Source organism: Anolis carolinensis, unplaced genomic scaffold (genome assembly GCF_035594765.1).
Source record: "Anolis carolinensis isolate JA03-04 unplaced genomic scaffold, rAnoCar3.1.pri scaffold_7, whole genome shotgun sequence".
NCBI lineage: Eukaryota > Metazoa > Chordata > Lepidosauria > Squamata > Dactyloidae > Anolis > Anolis carolinensis.
Window position 1 is genome coordinate 7,438,213 of NW_026943818.1, and position 24,438 is coordinate 7,462,650.

General features: G+C 43.6%; 3 protein-coding genes across 4 annotated transcripts; all 3 read right to left on the reverse strand.

The window, feature by feature from the left end:
- Positions 1–400: 400 nt before the first annotated feature.
- LOC103281114 (P2Y purinoceptor 2) lies at positions 401–2,822 on the reverse strand. Its single transcript, XM_008121964.3, has one exon. It carries the CDS (start codon positions 2,495–2,497, stop codon positions 1,568–1,570), a length of 930 nt encoding a protein of 309 aa, XP_008120171.2. The 5' UTR covers positions 2,498–2,822; the 3' UTR covers positions 401–1,567.
- Positions 2,694–12,480, reverse strand: LOC100559893 (P2Y purinoceptor 2). Its single transcript, XM_003228342.4, has 2 exons — positions 8,973–12,480; positions 2,694–2,828 (listed from the first exon to the last, which is right to left on the reverse strand). The coding sequence occupies exon 1, from the start codon at positions 9,979–9,981 to the stop codon at positions 8,998–9,000; it is 984 nt and encodes a 327-aa protein (XP_003228390.2). The 5' UTR covers positions 9,982–12,480; the 3' UTR covers positions 2,694–2,828; positions 8,973–8,997.
- Positions 12,481–12,594: 114 nt separating this feature from the next.
- Positions 12,595–24,355, reverse strand: LOC103281117 (P2Y purinoceptor 2-like). 2 transcript variants are annotated; one of them, XM_008121970.3, is made up of 3 exons: positions 23,432–24,355; positions 15,377–18,178; positions 12,595–13,917 (listed from the first exon to the last, which is right to left on the reverse strand). In XM_008121970.3, exon 2 carries the CDS (start codon positions 16,318–16,320, stop codon positions 15,394–15,396), a length of 927 nt encoding a protein of 308 aa, XP_008120177.2. In that variant the 5' UTR covers positions 16,321–18,178; positions 23,432–24,355; the 3' UTR covers positions 12,595–13,917; positions 15,377–15,393. The 2 variants fall into 2 exon arrangements, with proteins under 2 accessions (XP_008120177.2, XP_062815881.1); XM_062959811.1 differs by having other exon boundaries at positions 12,595–18,178.
- Positions 24,356–24,438: the final 83 nt, after the last annotated feature.

The window sequence follows — 24,438 nt, forward strand, 5'->3', positions numbered from 1 at the left end:
TCAGTCTGGATTTGGAAGTCCCACAGTATCTTTGCGTGCTCATTTTCCAATACTTTTGCAGGTTTGTGATCCCACCAGTTCTTTGCTGCTGGGAGGTGGGACTTGAGGCATAAGTTCCAATGGATCATTTGGGCCACATAGTTGTGCCTCTGTTTGTAGTCTGTCTGTGCGATTTTCTTACAGCAGCTGAGGATGTGATCCATGGTTTCGTCGGTTTCCTTGCACAGTATGCATTTTGGGTCATCAGCTGATTATTATTATTATTATTATTATTATTATTATTATTATTATTATTCCTATGTAATGTATCATTGGGTACCTGGAGCAGGAAGAAGATAGAAAGAATAGGGACATATTTCCCCCCCCCCCAACGAAAAAGTCAGGAAGTTCAACATTTTTTAGCCAAATTTTTATTTAAAACCAACAATATGCTCATGTGATACAACACAATCAGAAGAGTTACAAAGGTGAGCAAACAAATTGTGTACCGTCTCAGAAAATACTGGAAGGTCTCCTTCAAATTGTAGTTCAGAGTCACTTTTGATTTCACCCGCGTCTGGTTTCCTTATGACGGAAAAGAGGCTAAATTTATAGATACAGTAGAGTCTCGCTTATCTAACGTAAACAGGCCGGCAGAACGTTGCATAAGCAAATATGCTGGATAATAAGGAGAGATTAAGGAAAAGCCTTAAAATTAAATTAGGTTATGATTTTACAAATTAAGCACCAAAACAACAAATTTGGCAGAAAAAGTAGTTCAATACACTGTAATGCTATGTAGCAATTACTGTATTTACGAATTTTGCACCAAAATATCACGATGTATTGGAAACATTGACTACAAAAATGCGTTGGATAATCCAGAACCTTGGATAAGCGAGGCTTGGGTTAGTGAGACTCTACTGTAGATACTTTTACAATAACACTGGCCAAAGATATACAGTAGAGTCTCACTTATCCAACACTCGCTTATCCAACGTTCTGGATTATCCAACGCATTTTTGTAGTCAATGTTTCCAATACATCGTGATATTTTGGTGCTAAATTCGTAAATACAGTAATTACTACATAGCATTACTGCTTATTGAACTACTTTTTCTGTCAAATTTGTTGTATAACATGATGTTTGGGTGCTTAATTTGTAAAATCATAACCTAATTTGATGTTTAATAGGCTTTACCTTAACCCCTCCTTATTATCCAACATATTCGCTTATCCAACATTCTGCCGGCCCGTTTATGTTGGATAAGTGAGACTCTACTGTATATCTGTGTCCCCTTTTTCCATGATGTAGGCATGAATTCATACCCGCTTTAGGAGAATTGCTTTAGGAATCTCTCGTTCCTCCGGCACAACACTATGATCGACTCCCAATTGATCATAGAATCACACTAGAGAACACTATTATTCAGACGGATAATTAATCAAATCTGTTTAAATTATGTTTGCAAAGGATTGAAAGTACAGGACCTTTCTTTGGTCACAAGCTTCTCTGGAGAGTAGAGATCTTTGCTCTAGATTTTAGGGCTCTGACAGGTTGCAATGCTGTTGTAACACCGGATCGCCTTCATTTAGAAAACAGCAATCTTCTTAAGGAGGACGAGAAGGATTTGTTAAACCTCTCGTTGGCAAAGTTATAGATGAAGGGGTCGAGGCAACAGTTGACAGTGGTGAAGACTAAAGAAATGTAATACGCAACTTCGATGTCGTGAAGAAGCCTGCAGGAATGGCTGTAGTATTTCACGACGGTACCTGCTGTCCGGAAGACGTGGAGCGGCATGAAGCAGATGGCGAAAATCAGGAAGGTGACCACGATCATCTGAACAGACTTGGTCTTCATGACCCGGCCTTGGAGACTAACAGGGCTGATTTTGCCGATATAGGACCCCAGCATCATGTAGGAGACCAAGGAGATGCCGAAGGGAAGGAAGAAGGAGAAGGTCCCCAGGACAAGGCCGTACAACAAGAAGACATAAGACAGCTCCGACTGGTGGATACTGAGGCACTTCACCTTGCCGTCGATGACCGAGGTCTTCAGGAAGAAGAAGATGGGAAGCCCTTGCAGGAGGAGGATTGCCCAGAAGGCCATGATGAGCTTCTTCAAGGAGGACTTACTTCTCCAGAAGGTCTTGGCTTTGTAATGGACAATGACTTGGTACCGATGGATGCTGATGAGCATCAAGAAGTAGATGCTGCCATAGAGGTGGGTGCTGAGGGTGAAGGCTTCGAACTGGCAGAGGAACTCCCCGAACGGCCAGTCGTTGCCCATGCTGAAGTAGGTCACCATCAAAGGGGTGACCGGAAGGATCATGGTGTCCACCAAAGCGAGGTTGAACTGGAGCATGGTGCTAGAATTCCAGCGCTTGAGAGTGAACCAGAAGATCCATAAACTGAAGGCATTGAAGACTAAGCCGCCCACTGAGAAGATGCCCAGGAACGCAGGGATGGCCGAATGCAGCTCTTGAGATGGGCATTCGGTGGAGTTGGTGGTATTCATTGGCAGATGAAGAGAGCAGGAGGAACTGTCCACAAGACCAGAAACGGAGCAGGAAAAGAAGACAGGTGGTAGAAAATGTTATGAGCTCTCGTTCTTTCACTTGTGTAGCAAGACGGGAAATGTTTCCACCTTTAGACCTCTGCTGTGCTGCTCGGCATCCTCTTAGTTGTAAATTGTTGGTGGTTACCGACTTTCTCTTCTCCAGGGGATATTTTTGGAGACAACCTCCGAGAAGTGATGACAGGAAGCGAAACAACCCTCCTCCAAGCCAGGACCCTCCTATGCCATTCATGGCTTTTGTGACACCTCCTGGGATCCTCGGTTCCTTAAACTGTTGGTAAAAGAGAAAGGGTTGATAAAAAATAAGAAATCAGTTGGCAACTGAATATCTATAATGAAATGAAATGAAAGCTATGGACTTGTCAACATAGAGGTATTTTCCAGGGAGATTCATTGTCCCCTCTGCTTTTCATTATTGCCATGATCCCTCTGTCAACAATCTTAAAAAAAACAAATCTCGGCTTCAAACATCTAAGAAATCTCACAATATTTCGCATCTGATGTACATGGATGACCTGAAGCTGTATGGGAAAACAGAAACTGAAATCCAGTCTCTGACTAACACTGTCCGAATTTTTAGCACTGATATAAATATGGAGTTTGGTTTGGACAAATGTTCTACAGTGGCATTGAAGAAGGGAAAAATCATTGAAAGCGAGGGCATAAATATGCCTAATGGCCAAACAATAAAGTGTCATCAGCCAGAGGCCTATAAATATCTGGCCATATTACAGCTACTACTACTATTATTATTATTATTATTATTATTATTATTATTATTATTATTATTATTATTATTATTATTATTATTTTATTATGACACAGCAAACAAGATAGACATGCTGGATTTCGTATCACAAAATCACAAGTTGAACACTTCCCAAGTGTCTAGGACTGTGTGATGTATTTTCGGATGATGCGTGCAGATCCCAGTAGGGTGGCCTTTTGCACTTGGCAGATCGTAATTTTGTCAATGTCTATTGTTTCCAAATGCCAGCTGAGATCTTTTGGCATGGCACCCAGTGTGCCCATCACCACCGGGACCACCTGCACTGGTTTCTGCCAGAGTCTTTGAAGTTCAATCTTGAGGTCCTGATAGCAACTGAGTTTTTCCTGTTGTTTTTCGTCAATGCAACTGTCACCTGGGATGGCAACATCAATGATCCAAACCTTTTTCTTTGCGTGCTCATTTTCCAATACTTTTGCAGGTTTGTGATCCCACCAGTTCTTTGCTGCTGGGAGGTGGTATTTGAGGCATAAGTTCCAATGAATCACTTGGGCCACATAGTTGTGCCTCTGTTTGTAGTCTGTCTGTGCGATTTTCTTACAGCTGCTGTGATTATGATCAATGGTTTCATCAGCTTCCTTGCACAGTCTGCATTTTGGGTCATCAGCTGATTTTTCGATCTTGGCCTTAATTGCATTTGTTCTCATGTCTTGCTCCTGGGCTGCAAGGATCAGGCCTTCTGTCTCCTTCTTCAGATTCTCATTCATGAGCCATAGCCAGGTCTTCTCCTTATCAGCTTTTCCTTCAATTTTGTCAAGGAACTTTACATGCAATGTTTTGTTGTGCCAGCTGTCAGCTCTAGTTTGTAGTGCGGTTTTCTTGTACTGGTTTTTTGTCTGCTGTGCTTTGTGGAGTTTCTGATTTTTGACTTCAATCAAAGCAGGTTCTTCACTTTGCTTAACATCTTCTGCCAGGGCATGTTCTTCTTCTTTGACTGCTTGTTTTACTTGCAAGAGTCCTCTGCCCCCTGATCTTCTAGGCAAATATAGCCGGTCAACATCACTGCGAGGGTGCAGTGAATGATGAATGGTCATGAGTTTTCTTGTTTTTCTGTCCAGATTGTCCAGTTCCATCTGTGTCCAGTTTATGATGCCAGCAGTATATCTTATGACAGGTATGGCCCAGGTGTTTACGGCCTTGATGGTGTTGCCTCCATTGAGCTTGCTTTTGAGAATTTTTCTGACCCTTTGTGTGTATTCTTTACTGATCACAGTCTTCACATGTTCATGCTTGATGTTGTCCAGCTGTAATATGCCCAGGTATTTATAGGCCTCTGATTGGTGACACTTTATTGTTTGGCCATTAGGCATATTTATGTCCTCACTTTCAATGATTTTTCCCTTCTTCAATGCCACTGTCGAACATTTGTCCAAGCCAAACTCCATGCTGATATCAGTGCTAAAAATTTGGACAGTGTTAGTCAGAGACTAGATTTCAGTTTCCGTTTTTCCATATAGCTTTAGGTCATCCATGTACATCAGATGCGAAATACTGTGAGATTTCTTAGATTTTTGATAGCCGAGATTTGTTTTTGGTAAGATTGTTGACAGAGGGATCATGGCAATAATGAAAAGCAGAGGGGACAATGAGTCTCCCTGGAAAATTCCTCTCCTGATGTTGACAAGTCCATAGCTTTCATTTCCAAAAAACAGTTCAGTTTTCCAGTGCTCCATCATGTTTTCAATAAAGGTGCCAACGTTTTTACTAATCCCGATGGCGTCCAGGCACTTGATGATCCAGCTGTGTGGGAGTGAGTCAAAGGCCTTTTTGTAGTCAATCCACGTCATGTGAAGATTAGCTTTTTGGCTTTTACAGTTCTCCAGAATCATCTCTGCTGGCTGTTTATTGGATCACATGTTGGACACTTCCTTGTTATTGTTGTTGTTATTATTATTATTATTATTATTATTATTATTTGAAACACAACAAGATGAGTCCACAGCAGACACTCTGCTGGGTGTTGTATTGGATCACATGTCGGACACCTACCAAGTGTCTAGGACTGTGTGATGTATCCTAGACACTTGGGAATTGTCCGATTGTGTGATTCAATACAACAGCCAGAGGAGTGTCTGCTGTGGACTCATATTATTATTATTATTATTATTATTATTATTATTATTATTATACTTTATTTGTATTTCGCCCTATCTCACCAAGGGGACTAACAGCGGATTCCAGCAAACATAGACACACGGCAAACATTCAATGCCTAGAAACAACAAACATAGATAAATGTAAAGGTTTCCCCTTCCAGCTCTGTGGAGTCATGCTCATCTCCAGTTCTGAGGGGTGTACTCATCTCCAATTCTAACCCAAAGAGTCTGTGTTGTCCGTAGACACCTCATAGATCATGTGGCCTGCATGGAGTGCCATTTTCCTTCCTGCTGAAGGTAGATCTATTGATCTACTCACATTTGCATGTTTTCGAACTGTTAGATTGGCAGAAGCTGGGGCTAACAATGGAAGCTCACTCTGGCCCATGTATTCAAACTTTCAGTAAGCAAGTTCAGCAGCTCAGCGAGCTAACCCATTACACCACCGTAGCCCCAGACACTAACTGGGTTTAAAGGCATAAGGACAGAGTGTGCTGGTATGGCTGTACCAGAAGCTCCAACTTTATTTTCTTTCTGCTAATGTTTGCAGTCATAGGGCAGGCCGCCTGTCCATCATGATTAAGTTTGGTTCCGCCCCTTGTTCAGGGCTCTGGGAGAGAAGGAGCCATTTTTAAGTCAGTCTCACTTAAGGAAGCTAAGCTATAGGACGTAGACCAGCTCATCCCGTAGAAAAGCTTCATATCTCCAGAACATCCGGGATATAGAACATCCAAGGAACCATAAACAGAAATTCCAGGGGAAAGGTCCCAAAGGTTCTGGCTAAGAGCTCACAGCCTCTCAACCTCACAGCTCCTGAGGGAAACAGCCCTAAAGTTTCCAAAGAAACCTCGGAGAGGGAACAGCATCACAGATCCACACAACCCCAGCTGAAACATCTGCAAGCCTTGGTTGGTAGGTCCACTCGATACCCAGATGCATTTGGAATCAGTAGTGGGTCCCACATCAGCTAGGCCCATATAATAGACAGCCTGGGAGAGTTTATAAAGGGTGTTTTCTTCTTATAGAGAAAACACAGTTATCCAAAACCAATTGTCTGTCCCCTGGGGACAAGACGGAAAAGACCAACAGAAAAGTTTATTAAGGAAACCTTGAAGTGTTATTTGACTCCTTGAAGATTTATTATTTGCTCAATAATAAAGACTTTGTTATCTCATTAAAGACTCAAAGGACTATCCTTTTCAGGAAAATCCCCAAGAACCTCTCTTTGAGGCGCCCTGGCTTCCCGCTGGGCATAAAGTATACGTCCTATACAAAGACAATAGCTACAGGCCCAGCGCATGACAGAAGACAGAGGTGTATTACTTTCAGGTCTGAAAGGATGTCAGATATAGAGTTTGCACTCTCAGTGGATATAACATAAAGCATGGAGCAAAGTACAGGACTTTTTATCCTCTTTAAAGTCATTCAAAATACCCGTGCCTTCTCCTGACTGGATAAAAAGGTAGTATTTCCAAGCTAATGGTCTCAATGGGAGGAAAATAGAACTGGAGCCTTCTGATCACTTCCCTTTCATTTCTGGAGAAAGAAGGAGAGGAGGCATATAACTTTGTGCATCCACCTGTTCTCATAAAGGCAAACCGCTATTTGTCATTACCACTGAAATGAACCAGCGAATTGATGCGAAGCACACTTAATTTGGCAAATTATTAACATAGCTGCGTGTTAGGAAAAGACCTCAAGAGGAAAGACATTTGTTGACAATATTCAGGGTTTTTAATTTTTCAAAAGAAAAGTATCAAGACTATCCACTTCTTGTTTTGATTTTTCTTGCATATTCAGGGCTTTGAAATATCCTGGGTTTCTCTCAGTTCCCCTTCTCTTGGGTCCTTTCTCCTTTTTCTCAGAAAGCATATGACATCTAAACACTATAATATTCTAGTGATATTTTTTTTCCATCACTGGCCTCTAATAATGTTAGTGTAATAGCAATATTTAAGCATTAAGATCGCTTTCTTGTATTACTAGTGTTCTTGATCTTAGTCATTTCTTGGTGGTGGTCATCTTGGCTAATTCTAGTATATTTTGGGAAATACTAATTCAAAGAGATTTGGAGAGTGTGCATGGAAAGCCCTTGGTCATGTTGGGAATTCCATGGGAATACTTTGGGATGTGGGAAAAGATCATATAATTCTAACAACAACAGCCAATGGAAAAGACATGAACGAAAAGAAGGACTTTCTAGTTTTTCTAGTCTGTCCAGATCAACCCTAAGTATATTTTGCAATAAGTCTATATTCTTTGATTCAAAGCCATCTGTAAGAGCCGATAGCCCTCTGGTTTAAATGTAAGGCACACTCATCACAACTTTATACTCAAGATCAATATTTACAGATGTCATTGGTCCATATTGAGTGTCAATGCTGACTTGGAGTAACATTGTTATCAAAGGTTTTTATTGTGGGTTGCTGTGAGTTTTCTGGACTGTCTGGCTGTGTTCCAGAAGCGTTCTCTCCTGACGTTTCGCATCCTCAGAGGTTGTGAGGGTTGAGATCCCGACTGTTAATAGCCTAGCTCGCTGTTGACCTATGCAGCTTGAAAGACAGTTGCATCTGTCGAGTAGAAAATGTAGGTACCGCTTTATGCGGGGAGGCTAATTTTACTCATTTACGACACCATAAAAAACCTCCAGCAGCGTGCAGAAAGAATGAGGAAGTACTCCATCAAGGACTCTATGTCACAAGTGGATGACGAAGCAGCTGGAATTGAGCAGACCCTCATGAAGCCGGAAGCTGGAAAATGTTACATTGCCTCTGTGTCTGTCTATACATGTCGTATGTCTAATGGCACTGAATGTTTCCCATCTATATGTGCATTGTGATCCGCCCTGAGTCCCCTTCGGGGTGAGAAGGGTGGATTATAAATACAGTAGAGTCTCAGTTATCCAACACTCGCTTATCCAATGTTCTGGATTATCCAACGCATTTTTGTAGTCAATGTTTTCAATACATCATGATATTTTGGTGCTAAATTCGTAAATACAGTCATTACTACATAGCATTACTGTATATTGAACTACTTTTTCTGTCAAATTTGTTGTATAACACGATGTTTTGGTGCTTAATTTGTAAAATCATAAACTAATTTGATGTTTAATAGGCTTTTCCTTAATCCCTCCTTATTATCCAACATATTCACTTATCCAACATTCTGCCGGCCTGTTTATGTTGGATAAGTGAGACTCTACTGTACTGCAAATAAAAGATATAAATAAATATGAAATTACCTTCAGGCTATGTCTATAAGGTATATATGAAGCATAAATTATTTCGATGTTGAGACTTGAGTCCCATCTCTAAGATGTACATAATTACCGTATGTACATTATGTGCAATTTCCAAAATACTTTGTATAAGAGATGTTTAACCTGTACTAGAGATGTCTGCCTTCATGTTGACTGAAGTTGTATCTGCACTGCCATATAAATAATGCAGTTTAGAATTGCGTTACATGGCAGTGTGAATCCAGCCTGAGATCAAGGGAGAGGTGAAAAAGGAGACCTTGCATCCCTTACCTTGTTTTCTCCAAGGATGATCCTGTCACTTAGAGAAGAGCAGCTTTCCCAACGACTTGAAAAAGAACTTATGGAACTTCTCATTGGCGGCATTGTAGAGGAACGGATCCAGGCAACAGTTGACCATGGTGAAGACCACGGATAAATAATAGGCAATCTCCACATTGTGGAGACTCTCGCAAGGCAGGTTGTAATACCCCGCTATGGCTGCCACGGTGCCACAAATGTGGAGCGGAGTGAAGCAGACGGCGAAAATGACCAACGCGATGGTGATCATCTGTATGGACTTGGCCTTCATGACCCGGCCTCGGAGGTTGGCTTGGCTGATGTTAGCGATGGCCATGCCGAGCATGACGTAGGAGGCCGAGGAGACGCCGAAGGGGAGAAGGAAGCAGAGGGTTCCCAGGACAATGCTGTAGGCCAGGTAGAGTTCGGAGAGCTCCGACTGGTAGATGCTGAGGCACTTCACCTTGCTGTCGATGACGGAGGTTTTGAGGGAGAAGAAGACGGGGAAGCCTTGCAGGAAGAGGAGAACCCAGAAGACCATGACGAGCTTCTTCAAGAAGGACTTCTTCTTCCAGAGCGACCTGGCGTTATAGTGGACCGTGGCTTGGTAGCGGTGGACGCTGATGAGCATCAAGAAGTAGATGCTGCCGTAGAGGTGGGTGCTGAGTAAGAAGACTTGGAACTGGCAAAGGAACTCGCCAAAGGGCCAGTGGTTGCCCAAACTGAAGTAGGCCACCGTCAGAGGGGTGACCGGGAGGATGATGGCGTCGGCCAAGGCCAGGTTGAACTGGAGCATGACGCCGGAGCTCCAGCGCTTGAGGGTGAACCAGAAGATCCATAAACTGAAGGCGTTGAAGACCAAGCCTCCGGTTGAGAGGATGGCCAACACTGCTGGGATGGCCGGGTGAAGCTCTGGAGGATGGCATTGCTCTGTGCTGTTGCTGCTCATTGCCAGGCGAAGGTAGGAAACTTCTGCGGTTGGAGAAGAGTTGCCAATGCTCATGGTATGAGCCCCAGCAGCTGTCTTATTTTCGCTTTCTATATAAGCACCGACCTTCTCAATGTCCCTCCTTGCTTCCCTCTGCCCTTCTCCGGGCCTCCCTTATTGCCCGTTTCCTCCTTTTAGGAGGTTTATTTTAAAGTCAGAAATAACTTTAAAACAAAGGCACTTACACTGAAGGAACCATAAGCCAGAAAGTAGTAAACTATTGCCTATATAGTTTTGCCTCTGCGTATATCATATAGCCTTTATATAGACAATATAAGCACTTTGTATGAACCAAAGTAGTATGTGCAACACAGGGCTCATTTCTTCGAAAGGAGAGAGGAAAGCTCAGAGTAAACAAGTTAGGTCATTGGTATCACTTGTGTCAAAGTAGGTGTGGAAGGTGAGGAAGACCCTCAGCCATTGGTCAATTCTAGATAAGCCAAGATATAAAATCCTTTGTTTGCTACGCACATGTTGCAACAGCCATTTTCATGATACAGAGATATGATACATACCTCTGGGGTATGTGCAGCCTTCTCATGGCTATTTGAAAATAAACTTTGCTTTTTGCATCTCTCACAAGACTGAGTTTCTCTGCCTGATTTTCCTCCTGACCCAGGACCCTTTGAAGGTAATTGTCTTACAGCACAACTCTTACAGTGTTCTCTGGATATAGTGTTAATGTGGGGTTTGTGTATAGATAGTGTTTAAATGAAATTTGTGTCTTTCCAGTATTGCATACTGATTGCATCATCCAGAGTGTACTATAGTCTGGAAAGATTTAATTGCTAAGAAGCTGTGATGACCTTGATGTGTGGCTGGAACTGGAGAGTGTCCAGACACAAGTGTGTATGCATTACTGATTGCATCAGTTCTGTTCTGTTCTGTCTGCGGAGAAGTCAAGTCCTGTGTCCATTGTCTGCAAGCCTGTTTGTCTTGTACAGTAAAACTTTGTATATAGTTTTACCAACGTCTCTGGGTGTCTCTTTGTTCTGCGTTCCACTGATTCCATCCAACTACTGCTGCATAAATTACTCTGATATATAGGTGGTAACTACAAGATGATTTTTCCCCAAAGACCTCCAGTATTTTGTGCTGGTCATGGGGGCTCTGTGTGCCAAGTTTGGTCCAATTCCAACTTTGGTGGAGTTCAGAGTGCTCATTGATTGCATTGATAAATCCCAGGACCTACAACTCCCAAATGTCCAGGCCAAATCCCCTCAAAACCCACCAGGATTCAAATTTGGGCATGTCGGGTATGCGTGCCAAGTTTGGTCCAGATCCATCACTGTTTGGGTTCATAGTCCGCTCTGTGTTGCGCCTGTCAATTGGGGTTCTAAACTTTCAACCCGCTTTCTTCAGAAGCTTTGCCCTCTGGTTAAGGAGAATACCCAACACAAACCGTCTCTTGCTGTAGCATTTCTCAAATACATGAGTTGATTATCCTCAACTGAGAGAATAATATTTGCTTTACATTTCTCATCATTTCTAAGTTCATCTGCTGGAAGATTTTCCACAACGTCCCACAAATTTTCTCTAATGAGAAAATACTTTAATTTCACTGCCCATGATGAGTAGTTTGAAGAATTTAGTTTCTAGTGGCAAACTACCACTCCCACTTTGAGGCATGTTTTTCAAGCTTTTCTTTGACCAAACAAAACACTTGACCGTTTATGTCTTTAGGAGTTCTGGGCTTTAGAGTCCTTCTTCAGGTTTCTCCTAGACAGCTGGGCTGCTGGGCCCATAACCCATGTTGCGCCCGTCAATTGGGGTTTCTTAATTTGCAACCCCCTTTCTTCGGAAGCTTTACCCTCCGGTTGTTGGGTTCTCTTCTCTCAGTTGTGTTGTGGGTCAGTCTTCCAAAGGAAAAAAGCACCAAGACACGCTGGTAGATTCCAACAGATTTTATTGTACCGAATGCCAGAACCTTCTCTTTGGCCCACATATATAGGGGCTCTCACATACCAGAGGGTCATTGAGGTTTTATGGCTGGCCCGTTTTATGGCTGGCATCTGTTCCTTGTCAGCTGACCAGAGATGTCAAGGATTGGAGATCATGACTCCGGTTAAGGAGAATACCCAAAACAAACTGTCTCTTTAACAAAGAAAAGATTTATATAAAGGTATTTACGAATACAGCAGAGTCCTTGGATTATTCAGCTGCTTCTACACAATGACTTGTAAACAATAAAGTCCTTATCTCCAGATAAAATGCCACAGTCTTGTTTTTCAGACGTTGCAGTAACAATACACCTCCGGCAACTCCAACTTGAACAAATCAGCTCCAGCAACTCCAGCACAGCATTCAGTGTTCAAACAGCCTCCACAAGCTCCAACCTCAAGCTCAAACCTCCAACCTCGAGTAACACAATGTACTCAGTCTCTATTATCTCAGTCTCTCCATCTCTAGCAAGTGGCTTGATTATTGCTGGCCATACAGTATTTGGTCATGATCCTTACAATCATTTACCCATTTTCACTTAAGAAATGATATAAAACTCTGACACACTGGATGTAGGTGTACTACAACTCCTATAAATCTCTCCAAAGGTCTCCCGTATTTTTTGTTGGTCATGGGGCTTCTCTGTGCCAAGTTCTCTGCGCCCTAAATGAGAGCCATGCGTGAGTTGGGGCCTTTTACCCTCGCACTCAAGACCTGGCTCTTTACTAGAGCTTTTAATCTATGTTAATTTTATCAATATTTGTATGTATGTATTTTTATCCTTTACAATTTTATCTTGTAAATCGCCTAGAGTATCGTGGATGGAGGGCGATTAATAAGTAATTAAATGATGATGATGATGATGATGATGATGATGATGATGATGATGATGAAGTTAGTTCCAGGTCCGTCGTTAGAGTTCAGAGTGCTCTTAGATTGCAGGTGAACTATACATCCCAGTACCCACAACTCCTATAAATAATGGTGAATTCTCCCCAAACCTAGTATGTTCATTTTCTAATCAATTCCTCTCTTTGCTGTGTGCCATAGAAAAGAATAGGAAAGGGTTATGGCAAAGGCAGTGGGCGGGATTATGCAAATTGCACACCAACGGAGAGAGTCAGAAACACCGGGATGTCTGTGGTGGAGGAAAAACAGAAAATCTAGGATGAAATTGTCCCCATATTTATTTATTTATTTATTTACAGCATTTATATTCTGTCCTTCTCACCCCGAAGGGGACTCAGGGCGGATCACATTACACATATAGGCAAACATTCAATGCCTTTTAACATAGAACAAAGACAATCAAACATAGGCTCCGAGCGGGCCTCAAACTCATGACCTCCTGGTCAGAGTGATTCATTGCAGTTAATTGCAGCTGGTTTGCTCTCCCGCCTGCACCACAGCCCATATGAAAGCCTTCATTTGTGTGGTGGGCAGTGTGGTGTTTGTGGAGGACATTGGCAATGCTCTTGGACATGTTCATGGTGCTCACCATAACCTACAGTGTCATTCGAGGGAAGGCCATTGGTGTCTCCTGAACAGTGGGAGCTATAGCTATTTGTGGAGGCAAGTGGACACTCCAGTCATGTACCCACATAGATATTTTCACTTTTATTATGAGTATAGATTTCGCAACTTTATGAATTCTATGTCTCGTTGGAGCAACAAAACTGGCAGAAGTTCTCCATATGGCAACAAGAAATGTTGATGCATCTTGGGCGTTTTCAATTTTGGGAAAGATATAGAAAGTTGGAGCAGGTTTAGAGAAGGGCAACAAGGACGATAAGAAGGATGGAGAACAAAACATTGCAGGAAAACAGAAAGGAGTTAGGGAAGTTGGGAAAGTCGGAGAGGAAACGGAGTCAGAACCGGCCATTGCTTACTTCCCCTTGCCTCGATTTGAACCTGTAAGTAACCACAACTGTATTTCTGCAAGCTGGAAATCATTCTGGTTTCTCACATTCATTTCCTCTCTCAGGCTCTGCTTTCTGAGAATGTCCAAACCTGCCGAGTTACAAAAAGCAAAGACAAGGATTGAAGAAGATTCGAGAAATCCTTTCTATCTCTGAGCTCCTGCTGTTAGCCCAAGCTTCTGCCAACCTCGCAATTCAAAAACTTGCAAATGTGAGTAGATCAATAGGTACTGCTTTGGCAGGAAGGTAATAGCACTCCATGCTGTCATACTGGCCGCATAACCTTGGAGACATTCTATGGACAACACTGGCTCTCTGGCTTGGAAATGGAGATGAGCACCAACCCCCAGAGTCGGACACAACTAGACTTAATGTTACCTTTACCTAGAAAAAACCAACTTGTATTCATCCCACACACCCGCACACAGATGTTGAGCTGAAACTTCAATGCCTTACCCAGAACCGGCCCAAGGTAATTCTAAGTAGTAGGCGAACCTAATTCTGGTGCCTCCCCCAAATTTTGTCACCCGCCCACCCCCCCAAACCAGAGGCCGTGGCTGCGGCGGCTGCAGCGGCTGCAGAGGTGGCTGCAGAGGCCATTTTTGGGCGATGGGACTTGTGCGCATGTGCAAGGCTTCAATCGCTCGCCCGGCATGTAAGTCATGTTAATGTGGGATTTGTGTATAGATAGTGTTTAAATGAAATTTGTGTCTAGCATGTATTGCATCATCCACGAAATGCTATAGTGTGTAAAGAGTTAATTTGGTAAGAAGCTCTATTGACCTTGGATATGTGGCTGGAGCCAGATAGGAGTGTCCAGACTACAAGTGTCTGGACACAGATGAGATCTGTTCTGCCTGCTTAGAAGATCTGTGCTGTTTGTCTAGAGTGAAAGTCTTATGTCCACTGTCTGCAAGTCTTTTTGTCTTGTTCAGTAAACTTTGTAAATACTTTTTATATTGTCTCTGACGTTCCTTCGTTCTGCGCTTCAACTGACGTCATTCATCTGCTGCTACGCTGTGCACATTACTCTGACAAGTCAGACGGGCGGCTTGCGTGCCTTACGTGCCAGGCAAGCGATCAAAGACTTGCGCATGCGCACAGGAGTCCCTTCGGCCATTTTGGGCGATGGGACTTGTGCACATGTGCAAGGCTTCGCTTGCTCGCCTGGCACGTAAGGCGGACGGGTGGCCCAAGCCCTGTGCACAGGAGCCTGATGGGATTCCTATGTGTGAGCACGCATGCGCAGGGCTTTGTTTGCTCGCCCGGCATGTAAGGCGGATGGGCGGCTTGCATGCCTTACGTGCTGGGCAAGCGATCGAAGCTTTGCGCATGCACACAGGAGTCCCATCAGTTATTTTGGGCGATGGGACTCCTGTGCGCATGCGCAAGACTTCTGAAGCACAAAATAGCATGGGGGATGATGGCAGGTGATGGCGCCGTGGCGGCGGCACCATGGTTACACAGGGGCGCCTCGAGTGCGCCCCCGTTGGTGTGCGACAGCAGCGACCGCTTAATTCGCCTCGCCCTTGGACCGCCTCTGGCCTTACCTATTCTTCCCGATTTGTCACTTGGAGAGGAACAACTTCTTCACGAGCTGGGAAACAAACGTGTGAAATTTCTCATTGGCAAAGTTGTAGATGAAGGGATCGAGGCAAGAGTTGAGCACGCTGAACACGACGGAAACGTAATAAGCAATTTGGATCTGGTTCAGACGTGTGCAGAAGATGTCATAAAGTCTCATGATGGCAGCCACTGTCATGGAGACGTGGACGGGCACGAAGCAGACGGCGTAAATGACGAGGGTGAGGACAATCATCTGTATGGATCTGGTCTTCATCACCCTGCCTCTGAGATTGGCCGGGTTGATGTTCGCAATGTAGATCCCCAGCTTCATGTAAGAGACGAAGGTGATGCCGAAGGTGAGAAGGAAGCAGATCCCTCTCAAAATGCCGTAGGCAAGGTAGAGAGAGGACAACTCGGACTGAAGGATGCTCATGCACTTCACCTTGCTGTTGATGACCGAGGTCTTGAGGAAGAAGAACAGCGGAAGCCCTTGCAAAATGAGGAGAGACCAGAAGACCACGATGAGCTTCTTCAAGAAGGATCTCCGCCTCCAGAATGTCTTAGCCTTGCAGTGGACAATGACTTGGTACCTGTGGATGGAGATGAGCATCAAGAAGTAGACGCTCCCATAGAAGTGGGTGTTGAGCAAGAAGGCTAGAAGTTGGCAGAGAAACTCCCCAAAGGGCCAGTGGCTTCCCAAGTAGAAATAGGTCATCATCAAAGGGGCGAGCGGAAGGATCATGCTGTCGGCCAAGGCGAGGCTGAACTGGAGCATGGCACCCGAATTCCAGTGCTTGATGATGAACCAGAAGATCCACAAGCTGAAGCCATTGAAAACAAGTCCAACCAAGGAGAAGACGCTCAGGAGAGTTGGGATGACCACGTGCAGCTCCACTGGTGGACATTGCGTTGCATTGGTGGTGTTCATTGCTTCATGGGGGCCGTATCTTCAACCACTTCGGGAGATGTGTCAGTCTGTGATGCCAGGAATCCAGAGGATGGAAGAAGGAGAAATTATGCTGTAGCAACACCTACTAATTCCCAGGTCGTACGTGTCCTTCAGCATCTTTTCTGTTGCAGCTCTTAATACAAGTCTGTATTGTTCTCTGTCCTTCAGCTTCCTCTCGCAGTCCATTTCCTCCTTTTAGGAGATTCCTTCTGAGTCACCAAAAAAGCCATAGCTGGGAACCTCTATGATTCAATGAGCTCCGAATCTTCTTCAGTGAAGTGTATGGAGCAGTGGAGAATCCAACCAGATATAAGGTTGGATGATAGACAACCAGGTGAAGACCAGAACTGTGTATGGTTTGAGTATTGGGACTATATATCTCTGGAGACCATGTTTTGATTCTCCATTTGGACATGGAAACCCATTCGATGTCCTTAGGCAAGAAGACCTCATGATAAGGTTGCCTTAGGATCTCCGTAAGTTGGAAACTTCTTGAAGGAACACAACATCAACAACAGGGACCACCCAGGAGTATGTTGCTGCTGTTGTTCCATTTTTTGCACTCTTTGAACCTAAGGCAAACCCATCGCAGGGTTTTCTTGTCCAGGTTTTATTCAGAAGAGGTCTTCCATGGTCTTCTTGTAGGGTTGAGAAAGACTTGGTCCAAGGTCACCCAATGGATTTCCGTAGGGAAATTGAACCCTGGCCTCCTGGAATCGTAGTTCAACACTCACAACACTCTTGTTATTCCAGACATCCATTGTTCTTTTCATTGGCTGTTATCCATGTCGATTTATGACTTATAGGACCTTTCAACCAGAACATACAGGAGAAGGAGTCAATATAGGTTCCATATCAGTCAGATGGTGAGCCCATTCTGGGTTTTCGCCTGGAGTTAAAAAGAGTTATGGCAAAAACAATCTGGTATTTCTCCTCCAACATCATTTATTTGCAACTAGGAAAATAATGTTAAAAAAATTACAGTTACACCATGACTGAATAAATTACAAGTTACAACCAACTACAGGTTGAGCATTTCTGGTCCAAAAATCCTCCCAAATACTCCATAATTGTCCATTTGACTGACTGACTTTGTGACACCTTTGCTTTCTGGTGGTTTAATGTCCAAAAGCTTGGTTTCATGCACAAAAATATGTGAAAAGTTGTATAAAATTACTTTCAGGCAAGTGTAGGAGGTGTACATGAAACATAAATGATGCTTAGACTTAGGTCACGTCTCCAAGATACATAATGATAATAGAAGTTTGACACTTTATTTGCCACAGCTGCATCCTATGGAATTCTGAAATATGCAGTCTAAGGCTAAAATATTCTATAAAACTACATATCCCAGAATCCATAGCATTAAGGCAGTTAAAACAGTGCCAAAGGGCTATAATTTTCCAATGCAGCGAGTATGAAAACCACCTTTTGGGTGATCTCACAGAGAGTCCATATTCTGCCATTTGCCTCCTTGTTCACTTGCTTTGGTTGAAGTGTAAGGCACACCCAACTTGTGGCACAACTCTACTTTACACTCAAGTTCAATACGGATGCAGGTTGGTTGGTGTTGGGTGTCCATGCATGACCACCAGTGGAGTAGGGTAGAGTGAATATTCCTGCTGTTTTTGCAAAATAGAAGGTTACACACAGTAGTGGTTTGCTCCAAGAACGCTGCCTTCCTTCCTTGTCCTTGGTCCCTTGGGTTGTGCTCCGAAGGGGTCTTCTTTACACTTTCCGGAGGATCCGGCCTGCCTTTCTCCAGTCCCGATGCCTCTCTCGCCGGGTCGAGGATGCCAGCGGTTGAGAAAAGCCCGAGCGGCTCATCCGAGAACAGCTGCAGTAAAAGTCAAAGGGCGTCAATATAGCCTTGAAAGGCCACAAAAGCATTAAACAGCGTTGGTTCTATGGCTTCAAACACATAACATAACAGTGTAGATCCAACTTTTGTCTCTATCCCCATTGCCACAGAGCCAGTTCTTCTTACCTGCCACCTACTGTTTGTACTCTAGAGTAAGAGGCGCTTGGCTGCAGGCACTGGCAGGCGTGCATGCTTTCCAGGCCTGCCTGCATGCCACGCCATACATGCACTCTCCTAAAAAAGACAGTGCATGTGTGGTGTGGCATGCAGGCAGGCCCAGAGAGTGCACATGCCTGCCAGTGCCTGCAGCCGAGCACCTTTCATTCTACAGTAAGAGGCACTCAGCTGCAGGTCCTCTCCGAGACTGCCTGCACACCATGCCACACATGCACTCTTTTTGGAAAGAGAGTGCATATGTGGTGTGGCGTGCAGGCAGGCCCAGAGAGCATACATGCCTGCCAGTAACTGCAGCCGAGCACCTCTCACTCTACAGTAAGAGGCACTCAGCTGCAGGTCCTCTCCGAGACTGCCTGCACACCATATCACACATGCACTCTTTTTGGAAAGAGAGTGCACATGTGGTGTGGCGTGCAGGCAGGCTCAGAGAGAGCACATTCCTGCCAGTAACTGAAGCTGAGCACCTCTCACTCTAGAGTAAGAGGTGCTCAGGTGCAGGTCCGCTCTGAGCCTACCTGCACACCACACCACACATGCATTCTCCTTGGAAAGAATATGTGTGTGGCGTGCCATGCAGGCAATCCCAAAGAGCACACATGCCTGCCAGTGCCTGCTGCTGAGCACCTCTCACTCTAGAGTAAGAGGCGCTCAGCTGCAGGTCCGCTCCGAGCCTGCCTGCACACCACATCATACATGCACTCTCCTTTGAAAGACTGTGTTTGTGTGGCGTGGCATGCATGCAGGCACAGAGAGCATACATGCCTGCCAGTGCCTGCAGCCAAGCACCTTTCACTCTAGAATAAGAGGCGCTCAGCTGCCGGTCCTCTCCAAGTCTGCCTGCACATCAAGCCACACATGCACTCTCCTTGGAAAGAGAGCGCATGTATGGTGTGCAGGCCCAGAAAGCATGTGCGCCTGTAGTGCCTGCAGTGAAGCGCCTCTTACTCTAGAGTAAAAGGCGCTCGGCTGCAGGTACTGGCAGGTGCACATGCTTTCTCTTTTGTCTATATTTCATCTGCAGACAAAAATATTATGTGTTGCTTACAATACCCACTGCTTTCCAAGCTTGCATAATGCATATTGTACCATAACCCTGTCTTTTCATCCACTCACTATCTTGTCACATTTAGCGCTTCGTTGTGCTGAATTACTGCTACTACGTCTACTACTATGACTACGGCTACTACCGCCTCCTCCTCTTCCGCATCTCCTCTTTCCTTTCATGCTTAAGCTTTGATTTTTTTTTTATAAAGAATCCACCTTATTCAGTGCAGCTAGCAGATGAAAACGGCACGTTGTTGTCACCGTTCCAGGCAAAACTCAATGACACCATTCTACCTATTCATTCCCATCTGCGCACATACGTTCCAGTCTGTTGCCGGGGCATTGTTTGCAGTCAAACAAACCACGATCCAAAACATCCACAGAGTGCAAACAGAGGGAGCATCAGGGAGGAGAAGACACTGAATAACCCAATTATTATCATGGCTATTTGTCAAATCGCATCTCCCTGTATAGACCATCTAGGGCACTTCAGTCAATGGAGGAGGTCCTTTGTGATTTGGAATTTTTATTATAATAAGTATGTTATTGTCTTTTTATACTTTTGATATTAAGTGGTGTAGTTGTGGCATTGAATGTTTGCCGTGTATATGTATGTTAACCACCCTGAGTCCCTATGGGGGGAGAGAGTGATCTAGAAATAAATTATTATTATTATTATTATTATTATTATTATTATTATTGTTATTATTATTATTATTATTATTAAATATTAAATAATTATATATATATATATATATATATATATATATATATATATATAAATATGTTTTATTGATTAGCCCATCGGCCGTATCAAAACATTTAACACATAGACATACATACAACATACAACCCGCGATACAAAAGAAGTTAAAATAAACAAGCTGTTAACAAGATCCCATTCAGGTCAAATATCTGCATCACCTCCACAGTTTACCCCAATTGATTCCAAATGTGCAATTAATAATAATAATAATATACCTTGGACAGCATTTATTATACAGTAGAGTCTCACTTATCCAAGCTAAATGGGCCGGCAGAAGCTTGGATAAGCGAGTATCTGGATAATAAGGAGGGATTAAGGAAAAACCTATTAAACATCAAATTAGGTTATGATTTTACAAATTAAGCACCAAAGCATCATGTTTTACAACAAATTTGACAGAAAAAGTAGTTCAATAGGTAATGCTATATAGTAATTACTGTATGTATGAATTTAGCACCAAAATATCACGGTGTATTGAAAACATTGACTACAAAAATGGCTTGGATAATCCAGAACATTGGATAAGCGAGGCTTGGATAAGTGAGACTCTACTGTATTATTATTGTTGTTGTTATTGTTTGATGGTTAACAGTGAATTGAGCTTCAATTTTCGGGCACTGTCCAGGATGCTATTAATATATTGTTGCTGTTGTTGTTGTTGTTGTTGTTGTTGTTATTATTATTAGTAGTAGTAGTAGTAGTAGTAGTTAATGGTTAACAATTATTATTATTATTATTATTATTATTATTAAATAATAATAATAATAATAATAATAATAATAATAATAATAATATACCTCAGACAGCATATTATTATATTATTGTTCTTGTTGTTGTTGTTTGGTGGTTAACAGTGAATTGAGCTTTAATTTTCGGGCGCTGTCCAGGATGCTATTAATATATTGTTGTTGTTGTTATTATTATTATTATTATTAGTTAATGGTTAACAATTATTATTATTAAATATTAAATAATAATAATATACCTCAGACAACATTTATTAGATTATTGTTCTTGTTGTTGTTGTTTGGTAGTTAACAGTGAATTGAGCTTCAGTTTTCAAGAACTGTCCAGAGTGTTATTAATATATTATTATTAGTTAATGGTTAACAATTATTGTTATTATTATTGACACAACAACATTGTATGACACAGCAAACAAGATAGATAGATTGTTCTTGGTCTGGGTTCAAACCCTGCTCATAGCATCATTGATGCACACAAGCTCAAGTTGTTATTGTTGTTGTTGTTGTTGTTGTTTTATTATTATTATTATTATTATTATTATTATTATTATTATTATTATTATTATTATTATTATGCCTTTCTTTCTCCAATTCTCTTTGCATCATAATGAGGTTCAATCCAAGGCTTGGTATGTTTTAGCTTGCTGAAGATAAGCTTTTATTTGAGGATTTTGGGTTGCTTAGATGTCTTCCAAGAGTGCGGTAGTTGGGTATTCCTGCCTGGTAGAATGGGGCTGGACTGGATGGCCTTTGGGGTCCCCTCCAACTCTATGCACCTATGAGAAAGTGACGTGTGTATGGTTTAAGTGTGTGTGAATGCAAGATAGTTGCATGTGTGAATGAGGTATATGGTTGTGCCACATTCGATGAATTATTGAGGTGTGTCTATGATTGGGATGAGTGTGAGCAACGTCCGAAGAAGAAGAAGAAGAAGAAGAAGAAGAAGAAGAAGAAGAAGAAGAAGAAGAAGAAGAAGACGACGACGTGGCTATGGCTATATCTGCCTAGAAGATCAGGGGGCAGAGGACTCAAGTAAAACAAGCAGACAAAGAAGAAGAACATGCCCTGGCAGAATATGTGAAGCAAAGTGAAGAACCTGCTTTGATTGAAGTGAAAAACCAGAAACTCCTCAAAGCACAGTAGACAAAAAACCAGTACAAGAAAACTGCACTACAAACTAGAGCTACAGCTGGCACAGCAAAACATTGCATGGGGAGTTCCTTGACAAAATTGAAGGAAAACCTGATAAGGAGAAGACCTGGCTCTGGCTCACGAATGGGACCCTGAAGAAGGAGACAGAAGGCCTGATCCTTGCAGCCCAGGAGCAAGCCATCAGGACAAAGGCAATTCAGGCCAAGATCGAAAAATCAGCTGATGACCCAAAATGCAGACTGTGCAAGGAAGCTGACGAAACCATTGATCATATTCACAGCAGCTGTAAGAAAATCGCACAGACAGACTACAAACAGAGGCACAACTATGTGGCCCAAATGATTCATTGGAACTTATGCCTCAAGTACCACCTTCCAGCAGCAAAGAACTGATGGGATCACAAACCTGCAAAAGTATTGGAAAATGAGCACGGAAAGATACTGTGGGAGTTCCGAATCCAGACTGACAAAGTTCTGGAACACAACACACCAGACATCACAGTTGTGGAAAAGAAAAAAGGTTTGGATCATTGATGTCACCATCCCAGGTGACAGTCGCATTGACGAAAAACAACAGGAAAAACTCAGCCGCTATCAGGACCTCAAGATTGAACTTCAAAGACTCTGGCAGAAACCAGTGCAGGTGGTCCCGGTGGTGATGGGCACACTGGGTGCCGTGCCAAAAGATCTCAGCCGGCATTTGGAAACAATAGACATTGACAAAATTATGATCTGCCAACTGCAAAAGGCCACCCTGCTGGGATCTGCGCGCATCATCCGAAAATACATCACACAGTCCTAGACACTTGGGAAGTGTTCGACTTGTGATTTTGTGATACAAAGTCCTGCTCCCCTCTATTCTGCCTTGGTCAGAGCACACCTGGAATACTGTGTCCAATTTTGGGCACCACAGCTGAAGGGAGATGTTGACAAGCTGGAAAGCGTCCAGAGGAGGACAACTGAAATGATCAAAGGTCTGGAGAACAAGCCCTATGAGGAGCGGCTTAAAGAGCTGGGCATGTTTAGCCTGCAGAAGAGAAGGCTGAGAGGAGACATGATAGCTATGTACAAATACGTGAAGGGAAGTCATAGGGAGGAGGGAGGGAGCTTGTTTTCTGCTGCCCTGCAGACTAGGACGCCGAACAATGGCTTCAAACTACAGGAAAGGAGATTCCACCTGAACATCAGGAAGAACTTCCTCACTGAGAGGGCTGAACTCTCTGCCCCAGAGATGTGGGCGAAACGTCAGGAGAGAATGCTCCTGAAACACAATCATACAACTTGGAAAATTCACCACAACCCATTGCACCAGCCCCTTGTTTTCCTTGCTCCCTTCCCCGCCTACCTGGATGACCACAGGGGCCCAGTTTGCTTCTTGGGCTTCGTGGCTTGCTTCTGGTACTCCATCCAACCGCTGACCAGTTCGTGGATGATCATGAGATACAGGAGGAAGATGAGGATGGCTGGGTCCATCTGGGGGTCTTTGGCGCCGGATTCATTGGCCCCAGAGGACATGGATGCGGGAGCGTCCAAAGGGAGGTCAGGGGGGTCTCCCTTCTTGTCTCAAGGAAATCCAGAGCAAAAATATTGTGCTTGGCAGGGAAGAATGGCGGGAGGATCAAGGCTGAGAAATGAGAGCACGACGAGGCCGAAGGGAGCCAAGCAGCAGCCGTTGCACAGATGCGGAGGCAGAAGTGGCATCCATCTCCCGGCACACTCTCTCGCGCCTGTCCGCAAGCTGGCTCTGATGCTCGCCGCGCCGGTGCAATTTTCTGCATCACTCGGCAGCCGCTTATGCAGCTGCAGACGAGACAAAAGAGAGCTCCTTGTAGGTTTCTTGAGACCCCAAAAACAGCCTATTTTCCATCTCAGGAATCAGGGAGAGAGCAGAACAACTGGCTGGTTCCACCTTAGCCTCTGCTTTGTCTGCATCAAGGAGCTTTTGATTTTCTTTGATATACAGAATTATCTCCAATGTGGCTGCATTAGGTTGTTGTGAGTTTCCTCCTTTCTATTGAAATTGTCGACATGCTTGTGATATCGAGCTATGATTTGGTAGGGAATCCCCTTCTGAAGGGAATCCCCGCTCCTGCCCCGACCGCAGGTTCGAGAATCCTGGCAAGGGTGGGCGCCGCTATAAATCAAGGTTTTGCTACAAAATCTCACCCTCAGACGTGAAGAAAGAAGACCGAGTTGTTTATTCAGTTTAGCTGAAAAGGATGACAGCCTGCGATCGTTCGTCAAGGAGCCATACCATGCATTACAGATCAACAACTTTTATAATACAGAAAATAGGAGGAGCGACTTGAATTTCGCGCCATTCATTCCCCCGCCCCTCTCTGAGCTGATTGG